At 39.8% G+C, this 13,927-nt stretch overlaps 1 protein-coding gene across 1 annotated transcript in view; it reads left to right on the top strand.

Annotated features, from left to right (window-relative positions):
- The first annotated feature begins 429 nt into the window (after positions 1-429).
- The window catches only part of LOC145999007 (VPS35 endosomal protein-sorting factor-like), a 44,377-nt gene continuing 30,879 nt past the window's right edge, over positions 430-13,927 (top strand). Inside the window, exons 1-4 of the mRNA XM_083135875.1 lie at positions 430-614; positions 5,455-5,548; positions 6,950-7,162; positions 13,616-13,766. Of these exons, the coding sequence (XP_082992001.1) occupies positions 598-614; positions 5,455-5,548; positions 6,950-7,162; positions 13,616-13,766 (475 nt within the window). The 5' untranslated portion in view covers positions 430-597. The remainder of the gene's footprint in view (positions 615-5,454; positions 5,549-6,949; positions 7,163-13,615; positions 13,767-13,927) is intronic.

Here is a 13,927-nt window from a genome sequence, read left to right as displayed (position 1 = left end):
TCGAATTGTCCTTGACTGTAGATTTATGGATTATCTTTTTTCTCATATTTTCTACGTGTTTTTAAATAATTTATTATTTACATATGCTGAAGCATAAGGTGTCCGAAGCATCTTCGGCGTATTTTTCTATTCTTCAAGGCCGCATTGCGTTAAACAAAGAAAATAAACATGCCCACGGACAATTTGCTTAAATATTATTCCAAATATGAATAAATGTCCAGCATCATGTTATTATCAATGGATAACAATAACATAATAATTCCATTATGTAGAAGATTGAAAGTTGCTAATATGTGCATAATCTCAATAAGATAGCTTAAATTGAATAAAATATTTCATAGATAAGGAAATGTATACCATACTTCTCACATACTACTGACACTTGTGCGGTGTGGGGTTAATCACAAGACCCGCCCACACAGATCGACAATGAAGTTAAGTTGACCAAGAGTATGTTTATTATGTGTTTGGTGAACTTTGGAGAGACGCGGAAAGAAAAAAAGAAATTCAATAGAAGGGTTATGTGCTGGAAGTCAGAGTCATTAGTTTCGAAATCACTAAGGCTTTAGGTTTCAATCTTTAGGATACACGAATAAGATGTCCGCCTGCGAGTGGTGAGTAATTCCTTTTCAAATCCATAGTGCAAGGCGCTATGTCAAAGAGTTTTCTATAAACCAAGGTCGCATAAATAGTATGGTGATAGATTTAATCAGACATTGTCTTTGTAGGGTAACAGTGCGATCTCCGCCGAACGAGTTTCTTCATTTTTACAGAAGAAACTACGGTAACAGTTCTGTATATCGGAAACACATTTCATTTTTACAGAAGAAACTACTTACGGAAATGAGTTTCTGCATGCTTTCCAACGTTCGTCGAGGTATTTTCTTTCATCGTGGAATCTATTTGACCGGGGAATCATGCATTTTTCAAAAAAATTACTCACCGACGCACAATTGCCATTGCTTTCGCTACGTGAACTGCATGCTCCGCACATTCGATGACGTAACCCACTGTCAGTGTTTCAAACTCGTTTTTTTTTACTATGCTTGCCTATCCCTATGGAAATGGTTCGTGGGGCTATCCGTCAGCTACCGTGCATAATGGTAAAAGAAAAAGAAGCTGAAGAAAGCAAAGATAAATTAATAATAAACAAAATGTCTTGTCCTGTTGTTTTCATAAATGAAAAGCATGAAAGCAGAAAAAATCCCAAGAGAGGATAAAGAAAGATTAGATAGGATTTTTTTGTGTTTGAAATATGGTAGTTACTTTGGAGATCAGGAATTCCCGGGGTGGGTAATCTAAGGTCGGAATTTTTCCGGCCGTGCCCACACATAGAACTGGGGTTCACCACGCCTCAAATCAATGGGTACCTGGGGGCAATCCTGGAGGATAAAGGTCGGAGCTTGGTGCTGATCACATCACCTCCAAAATGGCAGAGATCGAGAATGTGTGGTGCGCTACCCCTACATCTCCTAAATGTGCCTTCATGGCATGGTGCTATATGCACGGGGAACTTTACCTTTGTGTTTATTAAGTTATGGCATTTAAAAAGTATTTGTTTAATGTTTTCCAATTTTAACCAACTTCCATATTACAGTGTTCTCTCTTTTTATTCCTCATGTAATATTGTACTTACTTTTAGTTGAGGAAAACAAGGTAGTGCATTAGAAACATTCAGTGACTTGGATTTTTAGAACTTGTAACAACTGTGCCTGTTTTTATGTACCACCATTTCAGACTCATTCAGTCTCCATCTACTGTGTTTGGGGAAAGCAGTTAGTGTGAGTGGTAATACCTGGGAGGATTATTTTGTGGTGGCGGAGGCTTCACTTGGTCTAGTAGTCTCAGCAGATCTGCAGTGATGGTGTGAATAAGAGAAGAAAATGCCACCCAAACTGAAATGATATTAGCAAAGAAAATTAATGGAAGAAATATTTTGCAGTGGCCAAGGTGCCACCATGTCAGAGTTAGCTTGGGTTGACAGTTTGATTGATGTAAATTTTGGGGTGCTTCACCACATGGCTATTTTGAATTCTTCTAAGTATACAAGGAAAAATCCCCTTATTCAAAACCCTTAACTGAAAGTTAAACAAAGAGATGTAAAAAAAAACTTAAAAAAAGGTTAATAGTGCAAGTTGTAAAAGGAGTTGCTCAGGACAAACACAGCACTTCAACAAAGGCAAGGATAGTCTAGAAACTTCCTAAGGAACTGTAAATGGCCCGCTCTTCTCTTACAGCTAAAAACATTTGTTAAAACGCTGTCATCATCTCTCAGAATGGCAAATTGTTGGAAAGTTTCGAACTGTCTGAGTCTGTGGAAAGTAAAATCAGTAAAAATTTACTATCCTTCGGACACCTCTAATTTTTTCGTTTCGTCAATTTTTGACATTCGTACTTACGTATCTGCTTCGCCGAACATTCCTGAAGGTGTATCAACGTTGTTTTGATTAAATTTGAACTATGTTTCCTAACCTAACAGAACTAACCTAACCACGTGCCAATGGTTCGTGGGGCTAGCGCCAATGGTTCGCAATTATTTCCAATTTCTAGATCCTGATACTAACATGACACAAAATTTTAACTATGTTTCCTAACCTAACAGAACTAACCTATCCACGCGCCAATGGTTCGTGGGGCTAGCTATTCTCCGTTGGAGAATTAATTTTCAACGAACAACATGAATTTCAGCTATGAAACATTCCCACATCACACAAAACACTTTCCCGATGTTCGACAATGCTACAGGAACTTATTACGGTAAGTAGTTTCTTCTGTAAAAATAAATAAATGTGTCCGAAGGATAGTAAACAAGTACCGTAAAATCATCACATTCGACAAGAATATGCGTAACACTTAAAAGAACATTGCATACATGACACATTGGAATGTGTAGCCCATGCAGCAAATGACCGTGATTGAGATGGCTGTGTCTAATTTGAAGGTGAGTTAAAATTACCTCTTCTCGATGGAGGGAACGGTACAAGAAACACCATGCACCAATGTTCCACTCTTCCTGCCTCATGTCAAACAAAGAACAACGAAACAGATTCTGTAGGTCCGTTGGTGGCAAAAGGTGGCTGAGAACATCGCCATCTACATTGGCAGACATGGCAGCAGCATCGGCTGCTTCATTTCCTTTTATGCCCACTGACTAGGGTGCCAATGAAAGTGGACTTCAGTTCAGGCAGACAAGACCATGAACCACTGAAGAATGCATTGCACTATAGGATGCCTGGAGCATACTGATCGAGTCACTACGTGTAAGAACTATGTGGAAAGCATGAATGGCGACAAAGAGAACTGCATAGGGTTCTGCGTGTATTCGAACATGCAGGATATAATGCGTAACTAACTTTCAGAGCCAACTGATTCAACTGACTTGGACTCATTCGTATAAAATACACTAAAATTGGGGTACCGAGATTGGATCTCAAAACATAGCTGGTTTCCGACCATGTAGTCAAATAAAAAAAAGTGCTATCTGTTCCAGTGCCACACATGTGCAACTGTTTGTCTGAATGATTGTGTGTGTGTGTGCTACACTGTTTCTCAATTGAATGTTGACTGGCTAAAGCAGGGCTGAAGATGTCGCCTTGAGGACATACTCCGAAAGACAACCTTGCAGCAGGATATTATGTATTAATAAATACATAAATAAACCAGGCATAGTTTCTCTATTTCTCTAATCAGAAAAGGTGTAAGTCATTCATTCTTTCTGGCAGCAGTACTTGTAACAAACATGTGGCAACTGGCATATGGTATATCCCAGGTAAACAAGCATGTTGCTACCTGCTACCTAATGTGAGTACAGATGCAGTAAACATTTGGTGTGCACAATGGAAATTCACGTATGTGTGTGTGTATTTATGTATGTATATATATATACAGGGTGTATACAAACATGTGTCAGAAACTTTAGGGATTTAATCTTGACATCAAAACATAACAAAAAGTTCATATGAACATGGGTCCGAAAATCCTTCGTTAGGGAGGTATGAAAGGAAATAATAATGAGACATTGACCAAACACATTTACATGTATGAAAGGATTTAATATTCATGGCACAAAAATGATACATTTACCAAACACATTGCCATTTACAAAAATTGCTCGAAGTGACCACCCCCTGCTTCCATGCATCCCCTGAGCCTGCGTTCCATATTTCGCCGGACGTTGTGGAAAACTCCTGCTGTGTTCCGTATTTGGTCAAATCCATGTTGGATACGCTCCCTCAGAACATCGACATTGGGTACGGGAGTTGAATACACCAAGGATTTTAAATGTCCCCAAAGGAAAAAATCCATTGGGTTTAAATCTGGCGATCGGGAAGGCCATGCAATGGATCCCTCGCGACCAATCCATCTGTTAGGGAAACTTGTTATCGAGATACTGGCGAACTATCCGTGTAAAATGCGGTGGAGCACCATCGTGCATAATCCACATTCGTTGGATGACGTCTAGAGGTACATCATCAAGTAAATGCAGCAACTCATGTCTGAGAAAGAAGTAGGGGCCAATGAGATGATCATGAATGATTGCACCCCACACGTTGAGGCTGAACCTCTGTTGATGTTTGTCTTGTCGCACTGCATGAGGGTTTTCATAAGCCCAGATGTCATTGTTATGATAATTTAAGATCCCATCACGTGAAAAGCCAGCCTCATCAGTGAATAAGGTACATGCTAAGAACTGCAGAAACACGGTACACTGCCCTAACATGCATTGACAGAAATTTATTCGTGGCTGAAAGTGTGCCTCATTTAATCCTTGCACCCGTTGAAGGTGATACGGGTACAGACGATTTTCATGCAGAATGTTCCAGATCGTCATGTGATTAACGCCTTCCCTTCTCGCAATTCTCCTTGTACTGGTTGATGGAGTTTCATCCACAGTCCGAAGAACCCGTTCTTCAAGCTCAGGCGTTTGTACATCACGTGGTCTCCCACCATCTGCAACTCTCTTCTCAAATGTGCTTGTCTCTCGCAAGCGTTGGTTAGTCGTACAAACGTTCTTGCACAAGGTAACTGCCTCCCAGGTTAACGTTCCGCATAACGTTGACGTGCTGCGTTCGCATTCCCATCTGCTAGGCTGTACATGTAGTGCATATCAGTCATTTCAGACACTGAATACATCGTTGTGATGTGTTGTGATGGAAGTCACAGTAAAACAGAACAAACGACAATCAGACACAAAAAAAACAAATACCATGCCCAACTGTACACAAGAAAGTGAGTACAAATGAACATTTGAGGTACATTACACAACCAGGTGTCACTACAGGGAATTCCTTTCATACCTCCCTAACGAAGGATTTGCGGACCCATGTTCATATGAACTTTTTGTTATGTTTTGATGTCACGAATAAATCCCTAAAGTTTCTGACACATGTTTATATACACCCTGTATATATAGTATGAATTTAGATTTTAGATGTTGCCTTGCATTGTTTCCAGGTGTAGCAGGGTGAGGGACTTCTCACAAGAAAAGCTTAAACAGCCTCCGAGGGAAGAGGTTTCAGATCATCCACTGAAGCCGTTCGTTGTAACTGTGAGTAATTACTCTTTATGAAGTTACTCTTTATGAACAGGGTGTACAGAAAAGTACAGGGTGCCTGGTCGCTATGGTGCCTGAAAATTATCTGCAAATTTTAAAATCAGCAGCAATATGGTAGATTCGGTCATATATTAGAGTGTATTGCACAGTTATTCATCCTGTTACCAGTTGAATATACTTTTGGAAGGCCACTCCGGCGCAAGAATTAAACTTTTAATTCAATCTTCTATTAATTAATATAGTAAATGTTTTCAGATCACATTTCATAGCTTATTTTAGGTTGATTCATGCATTTCTTGGTGCATATTTGCACAAAATAAGAAAGAAGCTGTCTCCTGCGAAAAGGGGCTGGCACCTGAATTATCTCTAGTTTTGTCTACCCCGACTTATGACTTTTTACTAGTTGTACAGAAACTTACAGGAATGTAATAAACTGTGTTGTATAGCAGTTATTTCTCAATCAGCCACACTGGCCTCCCCGATGGCGCAGTGGGTAGCGTCGTCACCTTGTAATCAAGGGGTCCCAGGTTCGATACCCGGTGGAGGCACATAGTGGTTCGGATTCCACTTTAAGCTGTAGGTCCAGTCCCAGTTAGCCTTACTGTGCATAAAGTGGACTTAAAACACTAAATCAACCAACCAAATCAATCAGTCACACTGTTTTCTTTTCCTCTGTTCACAGCATGAACTGTTAATTGCATGGTTAACCTTTTCCCAAATTTAAAGTGCAATAATTTCCACAGGGCTAGATATTAAAGGGATGGCATTGTTTCTTCATAGTTAACATGGATCAATATTGTATTTGTGTTATTTTTGGAACTTGTTTTTTTTTTTCCAATTAATACACCTACCACATACTAGAGTTATTAGAAGAAAGACATCATCAAGAAATTCTTTACCCATAAATAATAACATCAAGAGATCACATAGAATCCCATCCTATGCAATTAGTACAACAAAGTTCCCAGGTTTAAATTCCACCCTCAGAATGTGTGTTCTTTATTATTGTCCTCATCAAATTCATCTAATCATCACCATTTGCAAAAAGTGACGAAAAGTGACATCAAATAACAAAAATACATGAACTGTGCTTTTCATGGGAGAAATCACCTTCTGTGAACACACCCATATCCACACAGTGGCTGTGAATGTGTTACAAAGCATTTGTAAGATATAATGGTAACAGTATCATCAAACATCGTGAATAATGAGAAGTTGCCACATCTAAAATGGGGCTGCAGAAATAACTTATGGTAATCTGTTAAATTAATCAAAAAAATAAAATACAAACATTCTGTGTAGATTGTAATTTTTTTCTCTTTTTGGTCTGGCAAATTTCTAATTTGTGGGACTTAAATATTTTATGTGATCTTCACATTCCTTTCCTCCTGTTAGATGACGGAGAGTCGAGTGACCAGGAAAAATCTAGGTGGAAGCACAGCCAGCAGCACAGGTTCCTCCACACCAACAACTCCTCGCCGAGGTGGTTCAGTGCCCCTGGATCCCCTCACCTCTGCCCTGGAAGGGACCGACCCACTGAGCCAGTTTGCTAAAGAAGAAATGGATCCTCTGTCAAAAATGGCAGCTGAGATGACTATTCAAGAGAGGGTAAGATAATACTTGAGAATATTGGTTTCTCTTATTCTGCTACCAGGTGTGCCAGTTAATAATTCTTAATTGATCCGAAAGGTAACAAATGCTTTATTCAAAGTATGCACCATCGCTAGCTATACATTGTGCCCATCTGTTCGTCAAATTGTGGATGCCCTTCCAGAAAAATCGTTCACATTATGAGGTGATCCAGTCAGCAAGCCATTGTTCGACATCTTCGTAATTGTTGAAGTGTTGTTGGGAAAGGGAGTGAGACATTGATGAAAACAAGTGGTAGTCCGAAGGGGCTAAGTCTGGTGAGTATGGCAGGTGGGGCAAGAATTTTCAGCCAAGTGTAGAAATAGTGTCTCCGACGCCTTTCGCTGTGTGTGATGAGGCATTGTCGTGCTGCAAAATCACTTTTCCGTGTCTTGTCACCCAATCTGGGCACTTTTCGATCAATGCATGGTTCAAATTGATGCGTTCTTGACGGTAGCGAACGGCATTCACTGTTTCACCTGGTTTCATATGCTCATGGTACACCACACCCTTCTGATCCCACCAAATGCACAGCATTGTCTTCCTTTCGAAGCTATTCGGTTTTGCGGTCGATGTTGAAGGTTGTCCTGGGTCAACCCATGACTTTTTGCATTTTGGGTTCTGGAAGTAGATCCATTTTTCATCCCCAGTTACTATCCGAGGCAAGAAAGACTTTCTTTCATGCCGAGAAAGCAACACTTCACACACCGTTTTTTGCTTTTCCATTTGTCTGTCGTTCAGATGATGTGGGACCCATTTGCCTGTCTCTGGATCTTTCCCATGGCATGAAGACGATCAGATATGGTTTGGCGACCAACATTTAACTTCTCTGCCAGTTGTTGTTGCGTTTGCTTATCGTCTTCATCCAACAGTGCTTGCAATTCAGCATCTTGGAATTTTTTTTGGCTGGCCCAGGCGATCTTTGTCTTTCAAGTCGAAATCACCACTTTTGAATCATAGAAACCAACACACACACGCGTCTTGCATTAGGACATTGTCACCGTATGTTTGCACAAGGATACGGTGACTTTCACTCGCATTTTTCTTTTGACTGTGCACCAACCCTTGCTTTCAGCGCCATCCAGCGACGAAATTAAGAATTATTAACCAGCACACCTGGTATACCTCTCCGATGGCATAGCTGTAACACTGCTGCCTTGTAATCAAGGGGTCCAGGGTTCAATCCCCAGGAACATTAATGAAAATTAATGACACACAGTGAAACCTGATTTTATGTTTTTCAAGAGACAGATCTGAAAAACGTAAAATGCAGGAAAATGTAAAACTGGGGAAATTTTATAACATTTAGCAATATTGGGATAATCAAGATTGATGCGAGAAAATGTAAAAATCTCGAAATGTAATATTGGGGTTCCACTGTATATCTATTCATAATCTTTAATGTAAGATTAACTCTTTTGCAAGTTGAACCTGGTCCAACATTGATATTTTGCTCTTCCTCTTGTAAGGTGGACCTAGTCCAACATTGCAGTCATTGTCTCTAAATCTCGTTTCTCAGATTGAGTTCAACCTCGGCGCACTCTATCAGCACCCCGTGAAACTAAAATCACATTTGACAGCGTTGGATATCATCCAAGCTGCGTAAATAAGTATTTTTTTTCCTGTTGTTCCTTTGAGCCAATTGTTGTAAAAAATTATGGACTATGTTGTTTGTAGTAATAGAAATGTGCTTGGCCAATGGAGACAAACTCTGTTTTACAAGAACTTGTTGTCGTCCCCCGTGGCGGAGTGGTTAGCACATCGTGCTACGATGCTAGGGGTCCCGGGTTCGAGTCCTGGTCTGGGCGTGGATGTTTGTGAGTGTCCATTCATCAATTTCATCATGTCATCACTCATTTCCATCTTCGCAAGTTAGCCAAAAGTGGCACAAAAAGCGAAGTCAAATAAAGCAAATCAAAAAATCAAACAAAACTTGTTCAAAAAAAAATCCCAGACTCCTTTTGAAAGATACCATACCATGATAAAATACAAAATATATAGAAGGTAAATGTATTTTAATTCATCAAAACTCTATACAATAACAATACATTGATGGTAAAGTGCATTTTTCTTTATCCAAACTCCGTGTTCGCCAATATTTTAAGTTAAGACCTGTAAGCCATAAAATGATTGATAATAAGTTAAAACTTCAAAATATTCAGGGGAAAAAATCTTGGGGAGGGGGTTGGAGTGAGAGGATGTGCAGATATGGTACTTTTAATTCAAGTGAAAAGTGTTCAGGATAACTAGGGTCAATGTTACCGCATGGACAAATGTGTAACACATAGGGGAGCTAAACGTTTTAAGCCCATTTCACGCTCAGGTACGCAAATCAAGATTTAAAGTGGCATATGAACTACCTTCCCAGTGAATTGAACACAGGTACCTCAAGTTTAATCCATGATGGGTATTTCAAAATTTTGGTGTTGGTTCAACACAATGAAGTCAAGTATGGAGCTACTTGAAAGGTATACGAGATGAAAATGAATAGAAAGCCGGACAACAGCAACCATGTACAGCCCAACAAACAATTATGTGTGGCGACAAAGTTTGTAGCTCTTTATACTTCAATATCAGATATATCATCATTTTGTTGTATGTCCATCTGCACTAAGTCTTCATGAGAGCTGACCAGAGTTGGATTTACAGGGTGAGCATAAAGTCTTTCCCTGATTATGATTTTTTTACGTTGCACCTCAGTTACAGGAATTTCAACAATGGGTAGTGTTTCAACAAGATGGTGCACTACCACACTGGGAGTTAATTGTTCACCAGTTCTTGCATGACACCTTTCCAGACAGATGGATCGGTAGAGACGGTCCCATATGATGGCCACCGCGTTCGCCGGACATAACCCCTCTTGTCTTTTCTTATGGGGTTACGATAAGGACACAGTGTTTAGTTCACCAGTTCCTGATATGCAAACTCTTCAGACATGAATACAGGATGCTATAGAGACAGTGACGGAAGAGATGTTGGCAAAGACATGGAGAGAAATTGAGTATCGCCTAGACGTTCTAAGGGCAAGAAAGGCACATGTCGAAGTGTAGTGAAGTGTACTGATAACAAAACAAGATGAGTTAAGCTACCATTACCAACAAACCGCATATCTGTATCTAGCATAGTTCTTTAGCAATATAAGTTTGTAATCAGGGAAAGACTTTATGCTCACCCTGTATATGGAGTTTGAATATACTATACAACTTGCGCAAGCACTTTTTTATTGTTGATAATTCACACCTCTTGTCATCCAGATACGTTGCTTCAGAACGTGATGTATTAACATGTATGAGCACGATAGTGTCGTCAGGCACGTATCCAGGAATTCCTTTCGGGGAGGGCTGAACACAATTTTTTTAAGGGGTATAGATAGAACCTCACAATTATATGTTTAAGGTAAGTGGTGGCAATTTGGTTCCAAAACCAGGGGGGTGCAAGGAAAGTTTACTTTCTCTTGTTAGACAAGGCTTAGGATTAACAGGCCATAGTATGGAGGCAAAAAAATGGGGAGCAACTATCCCCTAAATCGTCACCACTGTTTAAGGCTGTGATTTTAATCAGAACGTGAAATCGGAACATTTTTTATCACTCGATTCCTCAGTTTCCATTAACCTTGTGTGCCGGAACCATCTTAGTATGTATGTTCGTCCATTTCTTCTCATCTGGCATCAAAACATCTGTGTACCAGGTAACCAAAATTGTTTTTACGAAGCTGTTACACATGCACAGGATGGACAATCAATCCACTCGACAACACGAGAGTCAAACTGTGTGCTGCGAACTGGACGCAGACAGTTCTCGAATATTTCTCTGATTCGAGCCTGAACACCACTCGTGTGTCTTGTCCTCCCATGTTTGCAGCTCTTTTAAAAGCCGAAACTCACCAATTGTTCATATTCAGGCCTAAGCACTCGCAAGAGTTCAAAATTGTCTGTCACAGCTTCCGCAGTCTTGTCATATCTCGGCACAAAACAAAGGAAGTCTTCCATAGAATACATGTGGATCGCGAAACAATTATTGCACAGTGAAAACCCTTCCGTTCCCAACACATCTAATGTTTCTTCTCCCAATATGATAAATGCTTACTCATTTACGTATCTCCAGTGACGTGCCCAAGGGAGGGTTGGTGGGGTCATAACCCCATTTGACACAGTCCTTAAAAAAAGAACGTCAAAAACAGGAAAATATGGCAAAATGAGGACTGACCACCAAAAATAGTATGCGTAACCCCTCTCCCTGCCGAAAATCGTTAGCACGCCACTCTTTATCTCGGACACATTTTTAAAAATCAACTCACCTGAAGTTTTTATAATTTCGTATTACAGACTGAAGTAAAGCACCTTTAACACGATCAAATGAATCATGAACAAGTCCTTGAATTGAACGCTTAAAAGAAAATGATGTCTGAGACAACGCCATTTTTCTCGTTGGATTCAAGGTTCAGTCAAAGAATTTCTATTTAGGAATGGTTCTAATTAACGTGTATTTATATCCTCAGTATATTCTAGAACGTTGCGCAGATAAACGATTTATAAATATTGCCAGTAGTTCGACTCCACTTATTCAAGAACATTCCCTCTCGCACCTTCCAGAGATTAAAAATTACAACGAATCACTCTACGTGTGGCGATACCTTTCCTTACAGCTTCCAAATGCTGACAAGTCTCTACATAGTGCTCAAGTTTGCTGCGATAATACTGAAAGTTCAAGAAAAGTTTACGTGCAATATTATCAACAAACAGGGTCATAGAACATTCTCCATCTTGCCTTGATAAGTATTTCTCCCCTTAAATTATCGTCACATTATTCAAAAAGCAAAAATCCTAATTTTATCTAATGTAAACAGAAATATTTCCTGAAGGTGTGTGTGTGGTGGGGGGGCTTGAGCTATTAACAATAACAGAGTTATAGAACATTCTTCGTCGTGCCTCGATAATTGTATCTCCTTAAATTATCATCACATTATTCAAGAAGACAAGAACCTAATTTTATCAAGCGCAAACTGAAAAATTTCCTTTCCTGGTGAGGGGGCTCGAGCCACCTGATTCCCACCTTGGATACGCGCTAGTAACAATAACAGTGTTATAGAACATTCTCAGTCTTTTCTTGATAATTATTTCTCTCAAATTATCATCACATTATTCAAGAAGCCAAAATCCTAATTTTATTTAATGTAAACAGAAAAATTTCCTGAAGGTGGGGGGGGGGGGGCTCGAACCCCCTGATTCCCACCTTGGACAAGCGCTATTAATAATAAGAGGGTTATAGAACATTCTTTGTCTTTCCTCGACAATAATTTCTCCTTAAATTATCGTCATATTATTCAAGAAGACAAATACCTAATTTTATCTAGTGTAAACTGAAACATTTCCTTGGGGGGGGGGGGGTCGAGCCACCTGATCCCCACCTTGGATACGCGCTAGTAACAATAACATGGTTATAGAACATTCTCCGTCTTTTCTCGATAATTATTTCTCTCAAATTATCATCACATTATTCAAGAAGCCTAAATCCTAATTTTATGTAGTGTAAACAGAAAAAAAATCCTAAAGGGGGGTCTCGAGCCCTCTGATTTCCACCTTGGATACGCACTATTAACAATAACAAGGATACAGAACATTCTCCGTACTGCCTCGATAATTATTTCTCTCCTTAAATTATCGTCACATTATCTTATTTCACACCACAAGAAACCAAAAACCTCATTTTATCTAGTGTAAACCGAAAACTTTCGGGGGGGGGGGGCTCGAGCCCACTAAGCCCCCTCCTTGGATACGTGCCTGAGTGTCGTCAATTCATTTCCCACGAAACGTGGAGATACGAGAAAACATTATTCAGCCAGCGATATGACTGGTACTGCAGACTTGAGCAACTGACATTTGTGGAGACCCACAAGCCTTGTGAGAATGCAACCTATGAAGCCTGCTGCATCATTCACTCCCCTCTCCCTTTCTGCCACTCTTACAAGTGTCTTCAATGCTTCAGTATTGACTAGGTTTCATCCTCTGCTTGATATTAAAGATCTGTATGAAATTTTGACCATTATTTTTTAATGTATTATGCACTATCTACTTACATCCTGTGTCAGTCTCTTACATATATTTTTATGCATGAAATATCTGTGTGTATTAGGTAAGGTAAAGTTTCCCGTGCATTATTGAAGGCACATTGAGGAGTTGCGGGGGTAGGACTAACACATTCGGCCATTTTGTAGGTGATGTGATCAGCATCACACACTGGCTGCCTTTACACCCCAGGGTTGCCCCCAGGTACCCAATGATTTGAGGCTGGGTGAGCCCCACAGCTGCTTCATGGATTGACAAGGCTGGAAAAATTCAGACCACATCTGTGTGTATTGCCCAGTAATATTGTAAGAGAAATATGCAGAGTGTGTGAAGAACACTATAGATGTTTTTTCCCCTTTCTTTCCAGTGGGAGTCCACATCACTGGATAAAACCAAGGAAGTTAAGTTGGATGAAACTTTTGAGCCATGGACGGTGAAAAAAGCAGCAATTTTGAACAAGTTCACTACTTCAGAGAAACTTTCGATTGTCACCAGTTTCTTGTCTGGTGGAGAGAAAGGTAACATAATCTATTGCACAAAGTGCCAACGTATGTGTAGACTTTAGTCAGTTTTTACAATTTTTTTTTGTTGTTGTTGTTTTGTGGCACTGCTAAAAATGTGTGATAATTTTATGTGTAGGAATATTCATAATTATTATGATCTGTGTGAGGGTCATACT

The sequence above is a fragment of the Lepisma saccharinum genome, chromosome 14 (genome assembly GCF_977018435.1).
Source record: "Lepisma saccharinum chromosome 14, izLepSacc3.1, whole genome shotgun sequence".
In the NCBI taxonomy this organism is placed as follows: domain Eukaryota; kingdom Metazoa; phylum Arthropoda; class Insecta; order Zygentoma; family Lepismatidae; genus Lepisma; species Lepisma saccharinum.
This window is presented reverse-complemented; position numbering and strand designations above follow the sequence as displayed.